The sequence below is a fragment of the Copadichromis virginalis genome, linkage group LG4, assembly GCF_057382275.1.
Source record: "Copadichromis virginalis isolate Kocher_CV1m ecotype Utaka linkage group LG4, C_Virginalis_male_GT1.1, whole genome shotgun sequence".
Taxonomy (NCBI): Eukaryota; Metazoa; Chordata; class Actinopteri; order Cichliformes; family Cichlidae; genus Copadichromis; species Copadichromis virginalis.
In genome coordinates this window covers 2,834,474-2,854,846 of record NC_140621.1, presented here as the reverse complement: position 1 = coordinate 2,854,846, position 20,373 = coordinate 2,834,474, and the positions used below count along the sequence as shown (strand labels likewise).

General features: G+C 45.3%; 1 protein-coding gene across 4 annotated transcripts; it reads right to left on the bottom strand.

Annotated features, from left to right (window-relative positions):
- Positions 1–1,680: 1,680 nt before the first annotated feature.
- Positions 1,681–19,920, bottom strand: glyr1 (glyoxylate reductase 1 homolog (Arabidopsis)). Of its 4 annotated transcripts, XM_085453125.1 has the most exons (16): positions 19,794–19,920; positions 18,806–18,842; positions 18,646–18,725; positions 18,416–18,554; positions 12,551–12,661; positions 12,063–12,146; positions 8,867–8,920; positions 7,733–7,783; positions 7,491–7,564; positions 7,287–7,386; positions 7,023–7,133; positions 6,524–6,625; positions 6,228–6,390; positions 5,584–5,763; positions 4,188–4,312; positions 1,681–4,016 (listed from the first exon to the last, which is right to left on the bottom strand). In XM_085453125.1, exons 1-16 carry the CDS (start codon positions 19,829–19,831, stop codon positions 3,942–3,944), a joined length of 1,524 nt encoding a protein of 507 aa, XP_085309251.1. In that variant the 5' UTR covers positions 19,832–19,920; the 3' UTR covers positions 1,681–3,941. The 4 variants fall into 4 exon arrangements, with proteins under 4 accessions (XP_085309251.1, XP_085309252.1, XP_085309253.1 ...); XM_085453126.1 differs by lacking the exon at positions 8,867–8,920; XM_085453127.1 differs by lacking the exon at positions 12,063–12,146 and having other exon boundaries at positions 19,794–19,918.
- Positions 19,921–20,373: the final 453 nt, after the last annotated feature.

Genomic DNA, 20,373 nt, shown 5'->3' with positions numbered 1-20,373 from the left:
GGATCTCATCAATCCCACTGGCACGTCTTCCGTGGCGGAAGCAGAGTCTGGGGACGAAGGGGATGACCCGCCAATCTCTGGGGGCGAGGTCACTGAGGCAGTTAAACAACTCCCTTCGTGGAACACTGGACCAGCTCTTTATCCTCTCGAGGATACTCGAGGGCGCATGGGAGTTTGCCCATCCAGTCTACATGTGCTTTGTGGACTTGGAGAAGGCATTCGACCGTGTCCCTCGGGAGGGGGGGGGTCTTGTGGGGGGTGCTCCGGGAGTATGGGTGTGGGTGATGGGCTCCGCCAGGGCTGCCCCTTTGTCACCAATTCTATTCATAATTTTTATGGACAGAATTTCTAGGCGTAGCCAAGTGGCGGAGGGCTTTCACTTTGGTGGTCTCAGGATCTCATCTCTGCTTTTTGCAGATGATGTGGTTCTGTTGGCTTCATCAGGTGATGGCCACCAGCTTGCCTTGGAACGGTTTGCAGCCGAGTGTGAAGCAGTGGGAATGAGAATCAGCACCTCCAAATCTGAGGCCATGGTCCTCAGCCGGAAAAGGGTGGAGTGCCCACTCTGGGTTGGGGATGAGTTCCTGCCCCAAGTGGAGGAGTTTAAGTATCTCAGGGTCTTGTTCACAAGTGATGGGAGAAGGGAGCCGGAGATCGACAGACGGATTGGTGCTGCGGCTGCAGTGATGCAGCTCTCAATTTACTGGTCAATCTACGTCCCTGCCCTCACCTATGGCCACGAGCTGTGGGTAGTGACCGAAAGAACGAGATCGCGGATACAAGCGGCGGAAATGAGCTTCCTCTGAAGGGTGGCTGGCCTCTCCCTTAGAGATAGGGTGAGAAGTTCGGCCATTCGGGAGGGGCTCAGAGTAGAGCCGCTGCTCCTCCACATCGAAAGGAGCCAGTTGAGGTGGTTCGGGCATCTGGAGGAGGTGGCTGGCGAGCGGGATTCTCTGCTTGGGCTGCTGCCCCCGCGACCCGGTCCCAGATAAGCAGAAGATGATGGATGGATGTGCCCACATCAGTTACATTTAGCTCTGAAAGGACAAGTTCATCCTCTGGTGGCTCAAAACCTGTTTGAGGCCTGATGAAGTGAAATGACCACAAAAATTTATTTTTAGAGTTTTAGATGATGTGTCAGAATTCAGTGGCTATTACAGAGGAACAGCTGTAGTTTTCATATTTATGAGGATTTGATGCTCTGAAGTGTTAGGCTAGCTGCTATACAGGATTTGCATACTGTGATTACTATAGTTACTTTTGATAAGATTGGGACTGGAGAAGAGTCGGAGATTCAGCAGTTCATACACAGAGTCCAACTGTTTCAACTAAGATGTTTTTGATGTTTTTAGGGCATCCAAGTCCCAACTGAAACCCCAGCACCTCTCAATACAAACCTAGTTTTAGGGGAATGAATCCCCAGTGGCTAAAGGTGCTCCTTTGGGCTGAGATCTGATGACTGGATGCCATGTGAGTACAGTGAACAGTGCCAGGTTCAACAAACCAGTGTGAGAGGACCTGTGTGACACGGTGTGTTACCCTACCATCCAGCGATGTCACACTGTGGTCATAACCATTAGCTGTGCTTTCTGGCCTCTCAGACTGCTCAAAGCATATTCAAATGAACAGTGTGATATTACTAGCAGGAGATAAACAGTCAGTGCACACGTACACATCAGCAATTAGGAGTTTAGGATTTATTAAACAGCACAAAAGTCTTGATATTTTCACATGTACACAAAATCATAAATAGCCCCAAAGTTCCTCCCACCTTGCATCAATGGGATCCCAGTCATTATTCCATCACAATAAGCCAGATTATATAAGCCATATATTTATAAACCATTTACATTTGAACTGAGCAATCTACAGTATTAAGACACAGATGTTAGACATTCGCTCTGTAGAGTCAAAACCAAAAGTAGCTTCTTCATTAATCCTGATTACCGCAGATAGAAAAGGAACCCTACTTATCCTAATGTGCTATTTACATCTTCTAAAAACAGCTCTTTGAAGTCTAGAGCGTGTCTGACAAACCAAAATTAAAAACTTAACCTTGGCTAACAAAATGTTTCTCACAGATCGCTTGGTAACTACGTTTCGACAAACGTGTAGCCTCAGATGATAAAACCATGAACTGGTGGGTGATCGGCCCGTTTTGGTTTCTTCATGTCATACTGGATAAGATACAGTAGACCAACCTGGTGGTGCAGACGCATGTTTTCAAAAGCCATTTGGTTTCAATGTTCAATCTGAAAATAAAAATGACCCTCACATGTTTGTAGGCCTGCCGCAGCACTTCCTGAACATATGGGACAGAATAAACTTGGACTAACGACTTCAAACACGACGCCGCCGACACCCTAAAGTATCAGAATAATCCCCTTGGTTGACTGGTGGCCGAGCCCTGTCAGTCTTAGAAGATATGTCGCATCTTTGAGTTTGAAGCAGAGAAGAAGAAAACCTCACTACTGTGCCACATTTGTACTTGCATACGCTGTCTTACTGATAGCAGGTACGTTTGATGCTACATAGCAGAGGTCTTCATGGGTACCAATAAGACTAAAATCACTAAGCCCTGTGAGGACACCAGTGAGCTGGCTTCATATCATGTTGGGAAGTCAAAGCTTGGCCCACGGGGCCTGTGATGGATTCATACAGTGTTGGGCCGTGTTGTTCCCTCACCATCTCAGTAATTGTCTTTATCTGGGTGGCTGGAGCCTGTCAGGGCCAACACACACAGCCAATGCTGCAATCACAAAGATCTGAGTCCAAACATTAAATACATGAAACACTCAGTAACATATTGTAGATAAACTACTATAACTGAGACCTCCAACATCTCTTTGGGATTTCATTTTAATGATCATCTGTCACAAGCTGGGCCACAAACCTCACTGATCAGTTGTGTTGTGCCAGCCTGTGATGACCTTTACAGTCAAACCTCCGCCCACTTTGTTTGCTCGTAATTTTATTGAGGCCAGCCGACCAAATCAATATCAAGCATTGAGACTCAGACTGAGTGAACACAGTCATGTAACAAATAGTGTCTAAAACGACCTGTGTGTTGGTCTGCTTTGACTAAAGTCTACAGGGCCTACAGTTTAAGTGTCACTCTGGCCTTAGCTTGGCTCTAACGCTAGCGCCTAACAACGATTCAACACTGAGCTGTCAGCTCAAACGGGATCGATCTAGGTTCATATATTTAAAGAGGAAAAACAAAGTCTTCCACGAGAAAGGCCGAAGCGTTTCAAAAGTGGAAATCTCAAACCATGAGGAGAAACATCTGCATTTTAAGGCCTCGGCACATCTGCAGCTTTGTCCTCCACTTGTTTCAAACAAAATCACACTAATGGAAAAGCCTAAATTCTGTGGTTACACACGGGAAGAAGCCAACTGCACAAAGAAGACCTTAAAAGAGGCATAAATAAATACGTGTATTGTCGAAGGACCCGAGGGGTTACAATATTAAGGCAATGCAGTGGCATGTTCTGTTGCTTACTCTCATGGATTTCTGGAGCAGAGCTCACACAGATAATTAAACAAAAGGGGGAAAACTCAAATATGTTAGGGTTCTGATTCCACATGGCAATTTGTTTAGCTTGACAGTAGCGCCCAGCATTACTCATACTGTTTTATAACAACGATGTCAGGAACGAGGCAAAGCGCCCCTCTGACGGCAAACTGCAGCAGTGCAGTAGTTCAGCCTCGTTCCTGGCACTCTTACAGCATAAAATTCCCACAGTACAGTCAGTGCAATGCTTAATGTTGCCTCTAAAACACGGAATTACAGTCCCGGAATTGCGGGCAGGTAACGCGGCTGGCACTGGGGTGAAAAATAAAATAAAAGTTTCAAATTAAAAACAAAAAACCTTTAATGACAAAGGGAGAAAAGGAGGGATCAAAGACTGTGTGGTCCACAGGCCAGGCCACACCTCGCTCTAGTGAATGTAGGCTCTGTAAACTGCTGAAATGTCATTGTCCGACTGGTCCAGTGCCTTGGCCCGCTTATAAACCTGCAAAACAGAAAACAACGGCTGGACAACGGAGAAAAAACGTTTCTGCTGCCCCAAGGCTCATATGTTAGAGGACAAGCAACATGAGCAGGAAACACTTCATTTCTGAGAAGAAAAGTTTTACCACAAAGAATTACAGAAATTTAGAGGAGAAAGCTGTGAGAGCTGTACCTCGTTGGCAGCTGCAGCCATCGGGGTTGGATGGTTGGCCATGTCGCCCATGGAGATGGCTAGCCTTAGGTCCTTCTGAATGTGTTTCAAATAGTAGTCTGGTTTAAAGTTGCCCTGTAAAATATCTGGAAGGGGCAGGAAGACGGTCATTACAGGCTAGGTTACAGTAGGACCTCCTGATATTCATGGGACTTGTTTTTGTCCCAGTTAAGACTAAAAAAAGAAGAAAAAATAAGCTGCAGTCTCGATTTGGCACGTTCCCCAGTTCAACCACGGATCTTTGACTGTTAGGCGAAGCCACTACACTATGACAACTAGGGCTGCCACAAACGGTTATTTTGATAGTCGACTAATCAGATCATCATCCATTGGGCGTAAAACGTACAGCTTATTGCACCAGCAGCATCTGCTCTTATATAACTATCATTAGCTTACAGCTTGAAGTGTTCAAGGTCTGTGCTAATTAAAAATAAAGACAAGATGATAGTTTATTAAATTTTAATGAAATCTGCAGATTGTTTCGGTGAAGTTTAATAAACTTCTTGCTATCTAAAATATAAAGTAAATCCTCGAGCATCTCACACTTCTGATAATCAGCTGTCTGCTTGATGTTTATTCAGCTGTGTAAAAACTATAACTTTAATCTCAGCCAAACCGATTTACTCAGGAACAAATAAAATACTGAAAAAAGTGCCTAGCCCCCGGCTAGCTATCGAGCTAGTGGGTAACAGACGTCTCCGAAAACGTTGGAGCGCTTTTGAAAATATGCGGTGTTTTGATAAACTGAGCAGATATTTGAGGTTTACACAGCTACATTCTCGCCTGAAAATATGTTAAACGTTTATTTTGTGACCCAGAAAGAATAATAAGAGTAATATTAAAACTAACTAGCTGCCGCCATTGTTGGAAACTGAGCTGGGCTGCGCTATGAATTCTGGGATAGGTTGGGCCACGAAGTATACACCCCACCCATCCTTCAAATCTGGGGACATGAAGGGCTCATTTGTCGGAGTCTTCAAATTTGGACCGTCTTCGTCGTGTCGCTGTAACGTAACCGGCCTACTAATGCGGGCACAGGAGGATGCAGTTCCTGAATTTGGACACAGCTACGATACCGGACACAGCTTCTTCTTCTTCTTGTTGTTTAACGGCAGCTGGCATCCTTGTACATGCAGTGCTGCCATCTTCTGTTTCAGTCCGTTATTACACTCTTAAATCCTGCTACTTATTCCTGCGTCTTTTGGGATCTTACAAAGCTTCAAACAACGCGTCGACTATTAAATCAGTCGTCGACGAGTTTGATAGTCGACGTAATCGTGACTAGTCGACTAATCATGGCAGCCCTAATGACAACAAATCAAAGTGAGCAGTGACGTCACACTCTGTGTTGACTTACTCTGGCATTTCTGGTCCACAAAGGTGCTAGCCATCTGACCCTGGCACAGGATGTCCAGGAAGGTCTGCTGTGATTGGCCCGTGGCCTGTGCCAATGTTAGCCCCTCTGCAATAGTGGCCATGAAGCTGCCTTGAACCATGTTGAGGATTAGCATCATCCTTGCAGCATTCCCTGCCTCACCTTAAAAACACACACACACACACACACACACACACACACACACACACACACACACACACACACAAACACACACACACACACACAGTTATAATCTGGCCCAAATCCTCTGTGCCATCAGTCTGCACTGGCTACAATGATTCACTACAATTTTTATTTACATAGCACCAGATCACAACAAGGTGCTAAAGGAAGGAAAGAAGAAACCTCCCACAGAAGCAGGCTGAGGGAGGGGCGAGAGATGGGAGAGAGACACTGAGGAAGACAGCCACGGATTAATAACAAAGGAGCAGTTCTCATGTTTTCATCTTGTCGATATGGGCTGGTGCAGACTGATAGACAAAGGCACACAAATAACTCAAGTTCCTTTTGCTGCATGTGTGTCCCCTCGGATGTCTAAAGCCCAACACTTCATCCGTCTTCTGCGTGGGCCTTGCTGAGTGTACTGGACGCCGATCTTTCCGTACCCAGAAAAAATGAGGTCTTGCCCATGGCCTGGAAGCAGCTGCTGCAGTCCTCATAGACCGTCCTGTCGCCAGCTGCCAGGATGACCAGCATCCCGTCGTTGGACAGCTGCTGGCTTCCTGCCACCGGAGCTTCCAGGAAGCGGCCGCCCCGTGACGTGATCACCTGACATTCAAATACTGAATAAGAATTTATTGATACACTCAGCTGCTCCTACTGTAGGTACTTCTAACCGAGATGAAGGCAGCATGAGACAGTTTTAAAATCATTTTATTTACTGGATCATGCTGGTGTTTACCTGTGAGAGCTCTGTGATGGTCTCTGGATCGACTGTAGACATCTCTACGTAGCATTTGCCCGGTCTGATTCCTTGTAGGACTCCACTGGGTCCCAACACCAACTTCATAAAAGACAGAAATGTGAATATAGAGCTATGTGATTGATCTGCATTAGTGTTTTTGCCTCACACGATAACTGTTGGTGTGATTCAGAGTTAAATAAATATCAACGACCTGTTCAATGAACAACTTTGTCACATCCATCAAAGAGCTGCGTTCACACCCATGTTCCTTACAGTGAAACACCAGCTGGCGCCAGTGACTCAAAAAGTCAGAGCACCTTTCTGTTCATTTATAGCCCCGCCCACTTCACCCATGACAATCCCCACCCACTCACTCTCTGTGCACTTGATGAATGCATGAAATCATGGATCCATTTGATTTTTCTTCACGTTTATTCTGTCGTTAGCTTGTTATTTGCAGACTGGTGTTGAACATGCCACGGTGCAGCGTACTCACGTCTCTGGCAGCCTTAGGGTCAGACACACAGGAGAAGGTGATGTCACACATGGAGGCCACTTCTGCAGGAGTGCGGCCTAACCGTGCCCCCTCCTGGATGAACAGGTCACACTGAAACATAGCAGGGAGGAATCAGCAGCAAGCCACACCCCCTTTCAACCAACCACGTCCACGTTGGGCGCTTTAATACTGCTGAACCTATAATCTGACTGAATGTGATCGTGTTAGAGACAGCAGCCACTGGCTGACCATGAGTGCGTTTACCTTTTCTGCAGTGCGGTTCCACACTGTCACGACATGACCCATTTTCAACAGGTTGGAAACAATGCCGCTACCCATCAGCCCCAGACCCAGGAAGCCTATTCTGAAGAGCAGAAGCCGAGAACATACAGATCAAAGCATGAAAACGAGCCCTGTGATCAATTTAGCAACAGTGTTGTGTAACCCTGTGACGAGGATGTGCCATACCGCTTATCTGTGGGTGTGATGCTGCCGTTGATCGCTGTGCTGTCTGCTGCTTGGATAGATGTTGACCCTGTGACCTGCACAATCAGAGGCAAATCTATAGAAATCACACTCACGGGAACTAAATGAAAAAATTAATCACATGTCCTTTGCCTGGTATGCACCGTGCACACATGCAAGTCTCTGTTCCTGCCAATGAACAATCATTTCAAGCAAATCAAAGCAGCCTACATTATTGCTTTTACCTCTTCAATGATCTTCAGGCGTTTGCTAATGGGCTCCATTGACGAAGCTGGCTGTGGGCGCAGAGGTGACAAAGTAAAAACAATGCAACTTATATTTAAAACGAGTCGTTTTTAACGAGCTGTAATTCATACAACATGTTTTCATTTCACACCAATCGATAATCAGTTAGTGCTAAAAGCAGCAAAGTGGACAGACTGAGGAGATAATCTGCATCACATTCCTTACAGAACCGGGAATCATCATACGCCATCAAGTAACTGGTACATAACTGACAGTGTCACCAGCTGCCACTACAGCAAGCTTTATAAACACACTTCATCATTTTTAATTCATCTAATTAACTGAATTATTAGAGGACCAACTTAGACATGAAAACATGTGAGTGTAGAAGTGAAGTTTGTGTTGCAGACTAACTGGTGGTTGCTGCAATAAGAAACAATGTGTCAGTGAAACAAATCTTACACCAGATATTGAATTTCATCAGGTTTGAAGTGTTGGAGATGTTAAAAACAACTCTTCTCCAGTGGAGATTATGTCCTACTAACATCTTAATGCCAACAACTGTGGAGTCCCAGCGAGTCACCATGGACAGAAGCCCCTGATCCAAAACTGACCTTCAAGCTAAACTCATGTTTGCTGTTGCACAAACTTTAAAGTCCAGATGAGACAAAGATCTAAGGCCTTCAAAATGAAGAACACGGTACCACCTGTCAAACACGGTGGAGGCAGCATCGACACTGGCACACTGCACAGAGTGAATGGAATAAAAAACCTCAACCTCCGACACGATTGGGTTTTCCAACAGGACAATGATCCCAAACACACCACAAACTGGTTTTGAAAAGCAGCCTAATGTCCTTCCCAAAGGCCCGACCTCAGACCTATTAAACACTGGTCCATGCCAAGAAACCAAACCAACCAATTTAACCGAACTCCGGAGTGCTGATGGCTCCAGAGCATGCAACCAAATGTTGGTGTTGGTGTTGGTGCAGGTGTGCGAATCAGAGAACATTCTAGATAAATGGAAACCATATTCCTGTTTGTTGTTGTAAAAAACATTAGAAACTTAAATGAGCTGTCATTCATGCCTATGCGGAGTATATGGAAACCTCTGACCACATGTTCCTGCTTACCTTTTCAGACTGGCTGAGCAGAAAGTGGTGAAAATGTGGATCATCCTTCACAGGCTACAACACAGAGTGCAGTGGATGAGTGTTCATACAGACGTGCAGTGATCTGACAGGTTACAGTGTTAGAGCCACTCAATCATGTTCTAAAGCTCCTGCATTAAAAGCTAATGTTGGCAGCCTGTCTGCACTCTACAGTGTTTTAAAAGAAAACATTCGAGGTAAACATCAACACAGCACATTAAGGCGCGGTGGTGTTTGCATCATGCCATCTTCCCACAGCCACGCCTGTAATGATCTCACCTGCAGCCTCTCACACATGGACATTTTAGAGATACACTCTTGCAGAGCACCAGTTTTATGATTTTATGAATTTCGGGCTTAATTGGGGAAGCAGCAACGAGTCTAAAGCCACACCTTATTTCCTTCATTTTATCTTAGGAAAATGAGAAGTAGGTGTAACAGCTGTAAACAGACATGAAGTACAGTATGTAAGTTTGTACTACTCTGATGAGCCTGAAAGAGAATATTTGGTTCAATTCAATTTTATTTATACAGCATTAAATGACAACAACAACCGGCTCATGGTGCGTTATCCTGTAAGGTCGACCCTACAATAACACAGAACGCCAACGATGATGACCCCCTGTGAGCAAGCACTTTGGCAACAGTGGGAAGGAAAAACTCCCTTTTAACAGGAAGAAACCTCCAGCAGAACCAGGCTCAGGGAGGGGCGGGGCCATCTGCTGCGATTGGTTGGGGTGAGAGAAGGAAGACAGGATAAAGACATGCTGTGGAAGAGAGACAGGGGTTAATAATAACTAACGATTCAATGCAGAGAGGTCTGTTAACACATGCTGAGTGAGAAAGGTGACTGGAAAGGAAAAACTCAATGCATCATGGGAATCCCCCAGCAGCCTACACCTATTGCAGCATAACTAAGGGAGGATTCAGGGTCACCTGGTCCAGCCCTAACTATATGCTTTAGCAAAAAGGAAAGTTTGAAGCCTAATCTTGAAAGTAGAGATAGTGTCTGTCTCCTGAATCCAAACTGGAAGCTGGTTCCACAGAAGAGGGGCCTGAAAACTGAAGGCTCTGCCTCCCATTCTACTTTGAAATACTCTAGGAACAAGGAGTCGCCGTTGCACAACCGACAGGGTGACAACAAAACCTTATCATCCAGCCGAGGGGCGAACAGCTCTGAAAAGGCTCCTCAGTAGTAAAATCTAAAGAAATAAAGGGTGGCTCCAGACTTTTGCACAGTGCTGTAATTGTTATTATGGAGGCAGCCGTCAGCGGATCTGTGATGCAAACATACACGTGGCCCTGGTTTTTAAGGTGGCCCTTGGTACGGCTTATTAAAGGGGTAAAAAGAAAACACACCATCTGAAATGAATAGAAATATAAGATTCAGATCTGTAACAAGTGCTGCATGCTGCATGCATCTAGCTGGCGCTCATAACTTTGGTTAATTACGAGAGGACGATGCAGCTCTTCTGTCTGTGAACGTTAGCATACTGGAGTTACAAAGCAGGACAACGTTAACATGGAAATGTGTGTTAGTTTGCACCACAAAGTGCAGATTGAACTCTGATACTTCTATTAAAATGAGGTGACCCCACAAGTTCACGGTCCTTCTCTATAAAAGTAGAAACCAGTGACGAGGCCCCAGTTACAGACTGGTTCACGGCTCCATTTTAGCCAAAAACTGATTGAACGAGCTTTACATGACTAAAGGAACGTGCAGTTATTTCTGCCTAACACGACGGACAAAGAGGAAATGGATGTTTTGCATAGACCGGAAACTAAAACAAGGAAGTGTGATGAAGCAGCCTGAGGAGCCGCTGGCTCTCACTGCACTAACACGGGGGCTTGAACTGCTTCCTGGGACAATAATTAGCTGTAACGTGCAGTAGCAGGCTGACGTTTGGACACCTTCACCCACCCAAATGTTTACTGACAAATAAAAACTGTTACTGTCTGCATTGTTTTGGTGGGTGAGCCGTTTGCATACGTACACATACAAACCTGTCAAAGGGCATTTCATTCAGCGCGGTCACATCCCGTAACCAAGGACCAGCTCGGTCCTCATGACACCTCCGAGGCTGCCTGCTTCCTAACCTGTCAGTGAAGGTCAGGGAGCAGGCAGCCAACTAAACTAAAACTACGGAGGGTTTAAAAAATTGATTTTCCGTTTCAAATCGAGTTTAGCTTGAATAAAGCCACATCGATTCATTCAATCCTAAATCCATTTTTAAATATAAATGTATTTTGCCAGAAACTTGGATTAAAGCTCACGAAACTATTTCACCGCCACCAAACAGCTAAAGCAGTAAATGAGAGCAGGAAGACGGATTGTGCACAAAGATGTAAACACGGAGCGTGGATGGAGCCCCGACAGCACGTGTGCAGACACGTCGCTGCTGAACGCCGACACCTCACAGACTCTGATGCTGCAGGTTTCATCACTCGGACCAAAATTCACTGAACCAGCAGCAAAAGAAGATCAAACTACATGTTTGATCAACATCGTCATTAATTCACTCGGACTTTGGCTGTTTAGCTTCCGCCACAATAAGATCTCACTTCCTGCGCAGCTCTGTCTCTCTGTGTACTTCAGGAACAGCTTCCAGTCTCAGATCTCTGTTTTCTGCATTATTTGTACAGCAAAACTTCAAAAACGACTCTGGACGAGAAAGCCTCATTTCTGCTGTCAATACTGAAGAAATGTCAACTTTTGCAAAACTCTCAGCTGTGTCTCTAATCAAACCTCTGTGACTTCAGCAGCATCAGGTCATGTTCAGATGCTGATTCGTGGTTTTCTTCAGTTTTTGTTCTACTGCAGAATATTTTTAAGGCTGCTGTAAAAAGTCGGGCCAGGAAAATCTGCTTCATGTTTTTCTGTTTTATGCTCACTTACTTTGACACAAAGGCCTCTGCTGTGGTGTCAGTGCTGATAAATGATCTGAATTATAATATTTCTCAGTCAAAACGCCCAGCCCTAATCAAAGCTCCATGTGGCACTGAGCCCTGCACGCAAGCTTGCTGACCATTTCAAGATCACAGCAAACAATCTGAGCAGTCACAGAGAGCACCAAACAAGCCAGAAGGGAAAGGTCTGCAGTTGCTGGTGAATTAAAGCCAAAGATTAAGGTCAGGTAGAAGTCAAGACAAGGCTTGGTGGGAGGGGGCGTTCACCTACGCTGCTTTCCCATTTGAATCCTGAGCCCGGTCCAGCCCCCAGCCTCTCAATAGTGGATGGCTCGGGGTCAGAGTCAGCTAAGTCCTTAAGGAGGAAAAAAGACACATATTCACCTTTAAATCAGTGAGAAATCTGCAGAGGTCAGCATCTGCTGCAGGGGGCGCTGTCTCTATCATGTGCAGGAGACTCGACTGGATTATTTTTACTTTGGTTTGTTTAAACCATCACACATTCTTAACAGGAAACAGATGAATTGTGAACAGCAATGGAAGCTGGATGTGGTTCACTTTGACTCACTAGTCCTCCACACTCTTTGTTTCTGTGGCTACAAAATGTAACTCAGGTGTTGTTTTATAATAATATTTCAAAAACAGTCCAAGCAGGTTTGATTCTGATATTTTAGACAAGCACTGACAGGAAGGGAACCGTTTTTAACCTTTACAATAAAATACAGTCATCTTCACAGTGGTGTTAGCGTCTGAACTGACCTTCTCAGAGGGGTCCTTTAGGGCACTGAGGTCCTCATCATCCTCATCCAGAATTTTTAGTGGCTTGTTGGGCGTCTTCTTTCCTTTTGAGTCTCCTTTGCCATCTGAGTTCTTTCAAAAACACACACAGTGTCACTGAGCTGCCAAACTGAATGTGTTTATTCACATGTCGTGAGAAAAGTCTCAGTGATGAGACGTGTTTACGTTTATGGAGAGAAATCTGCCTGAAAATAGTAACAAACAGGGCTGCAGCCGTTCATCCAGTAATTCTGTAAATGAAAAATTCGACTCGATGCTTTGTTTAACACGCGGCTCTCACCACTGTCACCATGGAAACGTGAGTGCACATTTGCCACGACAAACAGACGTGCAGTGGAAACATAGTTGGTAGCAGCAAACCAATACAGAGTGACAACAACGAGCCCACGCAGACCCAACAGCAGCAGTGATGGTGACACTGGGACATTTCAACGCAAAGAGGCGGAGCCAAAAGAAAATGTGTTTTCCAAAACAGCCGGAAAAAGCTAGCGCGAGTCCTTCATCCCAACAGCTGATCAACAAACTCCGACGTGAGGAAAGGCAACCTCTGTAGCTGCTCCGTGTTTCAGACTCAACGTGAAATAATATCAAATGCTGAGTTCGTTAAATTAGATTCAGATTTTTCACAAGCCAATAAAATGTACCAGTAAAACTCTGAGCCACTGAATTAACACAAGCACACGCTGGCTTCTTCACTGCAGCCACCGTGTTAGAGGCTTACACACAAACTCAAACATGAACAACTTTACTAGCACAAAAAAAACCCATCCATTTATTGTCACTTAAACAAGCAGCTGTTTTTATGTGCATTAAAGCTTTATAAAAATGTAACAGTGCAAATGCAAATTCCTTGCTGAAAGTTTAACCAAAAGGCATTTCCAGTAGAAATGGGCTGACATACCCTGAGCATAACCATGTATAATATCCACTGAAGTTAAAAAGAGGAGCTTTGCAACATTAAACTGCAGTGTGCCAAATAAAAAAGTCAAATATGTATTTCTCGGACCATAAGGTGCACGGGATTATAAGGCACATTAAGCGAAACAAAGCAGTCAGATAAATCAAACTTTATTCAACTCATTCTTCTTGCTTCCTCCATTTCTGTCCCATCGAGTCATTAATGCTGTATTCTATCACAGCGGCTCTATTCCCATGTTGTTGCAGTATATTAATGACTAACCTCGTATTGTGGATGGATTATCTTAGTTGTTCTCCTGACTGAAGTTTGGTCCGTTTACAGCATCCTGCCATGCGATTACATTTGTCCCTAACCATCAGGAACCTTCACGTTAACTTTTGAGGGGAAAAGTGTTAGCGTTCATCCTCCAGCTTCACTGTTTATGTTATGCTAACATAGCTGTGTCGCTAGCGATCACGTAGCACATCATTAAATACCAGCTAGCCCAACTTCAGTAACCCTACAAACGTCGCTGTTTAGTTTCCTGTCTTCATTTATGTTGGAAGTGATAGCAGAGCTGTACGTTTGAATGTTTTCAGAAATCTCTCAGTCAGAACATGCAATATCATGCTTAGGTAACTAGCGAAACTAGCGAGCTAACTTCCGCTAGCTTCCTGCTAACTTCTAACTCTGATAAATGTAATAAATCCTGTTTTCATGGATGCCTGGATGTTAAACTTCATAGTTACACCTGGTAAAGCAGCAACGCTGATCGTTTTATTAAAGATGAAAGAATTTAGACAGTTTTTAACTCTCAGCGATGCTGCAGTGTTGTTTGACTTTGGGACCTGAAGGGGACGGAGTTTAGGACCCAGATTACTCTGATTTACGAGCACCTTAGTGCGACAAATACGGCAATAACGACGGCCGCCTGCATGTTCTACAAAAAAACAAACAAAAAAAAAAACAAAAAACTGTGCTTTGTTGTGTATCTGCCGGACAAACACCAAACCAGTTCCAAGTGGCACCATTTTTACAAACCAATTCTGGTTCATCCGTTTTACTCAATCTGCTATGCTTTTTCGGCCATGTGCGTATGACAACAAAGGCACTGCACATGCGCGTTTTACCCAAATTCTATCGCGATATTTCATTTTCTCATCGTTGCCTAACATTGTACCGGTATTACCGTAAACTGTATAATATGGCTCAGCCCTAGTGACAATTAAAGGATTCTTCTACTTGATTTATCGATGGAACCGAGGACAGATTACTCGATTACTAAAACCTTCGATAGCTGCAGCCCCAACCTAATCCACCACGAACCCCCCTCTGCACCACACCACGAGGATCCATGTGTTGTGTGGAAGCTCAGCTCCAAACTGTATCTACCAGTAAAACTATTACTATACAAAGGCGTACACACTGATCACTTCTTCAGTTCAGGTCCGGACAGTTTCCTCATTCAAAACTCTGTGCGTACAAATGTCTGCCACATGCAACATTTCTCTGTGCACCAACTGCCTGTTATGCACAGATCACATGGCAGCGTGGGGAGACAGATTTCATGCTGCCAGCTTCACACACATCCACAAATGTAAGCTGCATTCAAGACCCAGTGTAAAACTGGGACATCTGGGCTTCTTCTAAACGAACAGAACGACCAAAGGACAGATTTATGGTTACAGACACCACACAGTACTCTGTGAAGGTTAGCTTATGGTTTAAATAAGCTGCTGCTACACGCTAACATGTTCAGGGTTAGTCATTAAGCTAATATTAGTGTTAGCCTGCTGTTATTAGATAACAGTAAGATTCGAATCAAATATCTTTTACAGTGTCTGAAACTGGTAACAAGCACAACAACAACGATGTCCACCTTTTTTGTGGAATCCATGTCACATATCAATTTCACCACGGGATGCTCGGCCACGTTGCTATGATGACAACCACGCACGTTAGTAGAACCAGATTGTAACGGAAAACCAGTCGATCCGAGTCGAGTCACGGCGATCTGTGGTGAATCGATCCAAATAGGAACTTAAAAGCTTTAGAAGAAGCCCAGAACTGGGACAAGAACACAGCTTACATTTGTGGATCTGTGTGAAGCTGGCAGCATGAAATTTGTCTCAGAATCCGACGCAGGCATGTGATCTGTGCGGATCAGCCGACTGGTGCACTCATATTTTAGGGTTTGTAAGTGATGGAGAGGAACGTTGCATGCAGTAGACAGCTGGATGCAGAGAAAGACAAACGCATCCCATTTGTGAAGCTGAACTTCCTAAACTGTGCGTAAATGATCAGCATATCCGGTTGTTCAGGGATGACGCGATGAATCCTACTTGCGGGCCTAAAGTAGTCTGCGTTTAATATGGCTTTTGTGTTGTTAACATGTTTAATGTTATGTATTTTCTTCTATTTAATCTCAAAAAGCTCCTAAAACAGTCAGTGATCACTGTTGACCTCCCTCGGCTTTTATTACCGCTAATCATTTATTTAAGCTCAGTTTTTAAAACCTTAGGATGTAACTACAGCCCAGCCCATGCAGCAGTATATGAATGACTAACCTCGTATTGTGGATGGATTATCTCAGTTGTTCTGGCTGAAGTTTGGTCCTTTTACAGCATCCTGCCATGCGATTACATTTGTTCCTGACCACCGAGAACACTCACGTTAACTTTTATCGAGTGGAAAAAAAGTTAGCTTGTTTATATTATGCTAACATAGCTGTGTCGCTAGCGGTCACGTAGCACATCATTATATAGCAGCTAGCCAAACTTCAGTAACCCTACAAACGTCACTGCTTTTTAGTTTTCTGTCTTCATTTATGCTGGAAGTGATAACAGAGCTGTACGTTTTAATTTGTTTCCAAAACCCCGCAGTCAGGACATGCTATATTGTATTTAGATAGAAGCTAGCGAGCTAACTCTCTGCTAACTTCTAACTCCGTTAAATGCCATAAATTCCGTTTTCATGGATGCCTGGATGTTAAACTCAATTGTTACACCTGGTAGAGCAGAACGCTGATCATTTTATTAAAGATGAAAGACTTTAGATAGTTTTTCAACTCTCAGTAATGCCATAGTGATCGTTTGATATATGGGCCTGCAGCGGAGTTTAGGCCCAGACACGGCTAGTGACGTCAGACTGAACAACCGGATAGTTTTACGTGTGGTCAGATGGCTTCATATTTGTGTGTGGATTGAAGCATGCGCTCAAAGGTTACACACAACTCACTGCACGTGGCTCGTGCTGTAACCACTGAGGCTCATTTTTCTCCATACGTGCTCCATGTTGGTATTTGTTACACTGAAGAAGGAAATGATGAGAACAGTGTGCAGTACGTTCTGCAGCACTTCAGTTTTGAGTTTCAAACACTGTTTAGATTTGAATCTATGAGGCACCAACCTCTGCTCCATTTACACATCCATGACCCATGAGATACATCTACACTCAGCAGCTATGCAGAGGGAGCATGTGACATTGCACACTCCACAGTAGCACCCCTGCTACATGGCAGCCTAATGCTTTATTGTTATTACCAGCAACATTAATCGCATGTCACCGAATAAAACATTAGCAACCTGCCAACAACATTTCAGCTGTAGACAGAAGAGCAGTAGACCTGCTGTTCAGTGCATCGGGCATTTACAAGCCACACCAGCCCAAACATCATCCACCGACCCTCACATCTCATGTGATGAAGGTGATGTAGAGACTAGTCTTTGCTCACAAAGACACAAAAACAAATGTCAGAGGAAATGATGTAATCATACATAACACACAGAGTGCACTCCCATCTCCATGGTGATGATCACCTTTGATTTCTCAGCGGAGAAGCTACAGCCCTACATCCTGTGGATTACTGACAGCGGTTCATCGTGCACACCTCAGACTCTCAGTACAGCTCTGGGTCACGCCACCTACAGACACTGTGACAAAGCTGCAGTGGTTGGATGTACTAGAGCTGGACTACGGGAGGAATCTCCTTCTGGATGTGAATCAGACAAAAGAGATGCTGACTGACTTCAAAAGGAAGAGGAAGGATACACCACCTGTGGGATGTTGATGTGGTGGAGAAGTCCAAGAACCTGGGCATCCACATCATCAACAGACCAACACAGAGGCTGCATGCAAAGAGGACGAGTAACTCCCATACAAGCAAACAGTCAGAGCTGTTGAGACGGTGAGCTCAGGGCAAGTAAAAGAAAATGTCTGTAGCATCTTTCCTGTATCACTGGTAAAACCTTCTCTTGGAAAAAGCTAGCAGGAATCCCAAAGAACTGCTCGAGCCAGTCGACGTGATGCGCAACACGGTTCGCGAGGGTGAGAACGGCAGGTACACTGGATATCCAGAGGAGCATCGTATCTAACAGACTGATTCATCTCCATAAACCTGGGTAAGGAGGAGGCGGGACCAGGACCAGCGATGCGTTCACTGTCCTGTGCGACCACTGCATTCTGTAGCTACAGGTTTATGCTCTGTAAACAGCAACCTGCAGGGCAGCAGGCTGCACTGAACTCCTGCTGCTCCTGTTGTTTTAGTGTGATTACTAGGCCCCATCGTCATCATCAGCATGTGAAGATTTCCACATACAAACTCAGTTTTATAAAAAGCACGCAGCACCACAGCTGTGGGTCCTGGGCTCTGTGGGGACGTGGCCACAGACTTCTCTGACCATTAACAGCACACGAGTCCCTTTTAATGTTCTCGATTAAGAAAAAGAAATAAAACAAAGAAAAACAAACACCTGTTTGTGACAGTCTATGTGAATAAAGACACTGAGCAAAAGGCTCAGCATTAATTAGGCAAATTACTGTGGTGCTGCTTGCTATGAATTTAAAACCTCCAGTCATCACGTACAGGGTTACATCTAAGCAGACTGTGATTTTTCTGCATCTTCTCGGTGTTAGGTGTCGTGCTTCACCTGTTCTTTCCCCTTTGCTTTCTTTAAGAAGTCCTCCACTGCATCAACAGCTTGCTGGAAGCGCTTTCCTTTATTTATCTTGATCATCTCTTCTTTGTGGGCATGGTACGGCTTCAGCTGTTCTACTTTGATCCAGGCACTGGAGACACACAGACACACAACTCTCCCGCATCAGCTGGAGAAGGCACAGCATGCTTGGCCAGAACATGAAGCTGATGATCCATACTTACTGGTCCTCTGTTCCAAAGAACTTCACAAAGTGGCATTTCTTGCCCCTGGGCTTTTTCAGGTCCTTGGGGGGGCTCACTATCTGAAACGAGAGTGTTTTGGTGTAACGTTACCGTCATTTTCTTAATTTAACAGAGGCATGGACAAGCTGTGGCTCCTTACCTTTCCTGGCCATGGTGGGTAACGACCGAGCTTCCCCCTGAAATAAGACCACACAGTCAGCACCGAGCCCGCGATCTTCACAGTTCACTGTACTCTCTCTGCTCAGCAGTCCCACAATGAGCTTTGGCGACGCGATACATCAGCTAACATTATCAGTGAAAGTCAGACTCCATGAACTGTCAGATAAAGAGAAACTGGGCCAAGCGCGGATCACTCCCAGGTCTGTGTGGCATCAGCTGCCCGCCTCAACCCCCCGCGGTGTTGATTCGGTACTAAAGTATTGAGCCAGCAGTCTGAGCGCTAACAGCAGGATTCGCAGACGGCTGGTACTGATCAGTACCCGTGCTCAGCTCGCGGCGCTCGGTGGGATTTGTCGCCGTGCATCAGCACACTGCCCTCGCCTTCTCAGCACTTGTTCGGCCCGGTTTCACTCAGATTGCTAACTGCGTCGTCTGCCACCCTTCCCGCGGTGCATTTGTAACGGTCTCAACAAACAAATGCGCAAATGTGTGGAAATCAAGCCTTTACGAAAAACTTGCAAATGTGCCCGCCCGCAGTAACACGGAAGCCGAGCGCAGACATCCGCTCAGGCTCCGCTGCTAGCAAAGATCGTCGCAGACCACAACATTTCCACGAGCCGAGGCACTGAGCCCGTGTAACGTAGGTCTGCACGCACACACACACGACGGGGAATAAAATGATCTCCAAAGACAAGTTTGCATGGGGAAAAACAGCTGCCTAGTTTGGGTCTAAACCGTTACTGTAGCTTGTTTGCTAGCCAGCAGCTAGCGTCGGCTGCAGGCTGAGTCAGCTCGGTTAGCGATTTGTTTGGGTCGGCTATCCACTAACCCAGCACGGGAAACACTTGCAAGGATTACACCTGGTTTACGGCACGGAGAAACATCACTGCCACACGTCCTAATGCAGCGCTGCTCTATGGCCCGCAGACAGGAACCGGAGCACTCAACCTTGTCTAAAGGTTACTCACCACACTAGATCCCCGATCCTCAGATGCACCGTCGCCATCTTACAACTTTAATAAAACGTCGCACTGAATGAGAGGAAAAGACAACACACACCCACTAATCACATGTGAGGCCAGCCCCACCCCTTTCTCGTACGTCACATCCGTCGCTCTGTTGTTTACTACACATTTCAAGCAGCAGCAACAGCAGCGTGCACAATATCTACAGCATATCTTCCATACATAACGATATAAACCCACAATAATGACTCAGCCACGGGGAGCCACACGCTGGTCCCAGGCCGGCAGAAACGGGGAAGGTTACATCGGGAAGGGGATCCGCCACAAAGCCTCGGCCGAATCAAACGGCCATTATTACAAAAATGCGCTTTCCACATAGGGTCGGCCAACTCTGCCGCTGCCTGAAGACACACAAGAAGGAGGGAGGGTGGGAGAGAGGCGCTGGGTGTGGGTGTGTGGAGGGAGAGCAGGAGCACTGCAGGTGGATTCAAGTTGTTCTACACAGGTGTGCGGTGACAGTAACTGCTTCTACGTTACGTGAGCACTCAAAGCACTTTACACCAGGGGCGATTTTAGCCCATTT

Bases quoted from the DNA above. Each gene is read 5' to 3' on its own strand.
- glyr1 (XM_085453125.1), bottom strand. From the start codon at position 19,831: ATGGCGACGGTGCATCTGAGGATCGGGGATCTAGTGTG. The intron at 12,662-18,415 runs GTGAAGCACGAC...TGTTTTTGAAAG, and splicing joins AAGCAAAGGGGAAAGAACAG to AACTCAGATGGCAAAGGAGA. The intron at 8,921-12,062 runs GTAGGTGAACGC...TCTGTGTTGTAG, and splicing joins GATTCAAATGGGAAAGCAGC to CCTGTGAAGGATGATCCACA.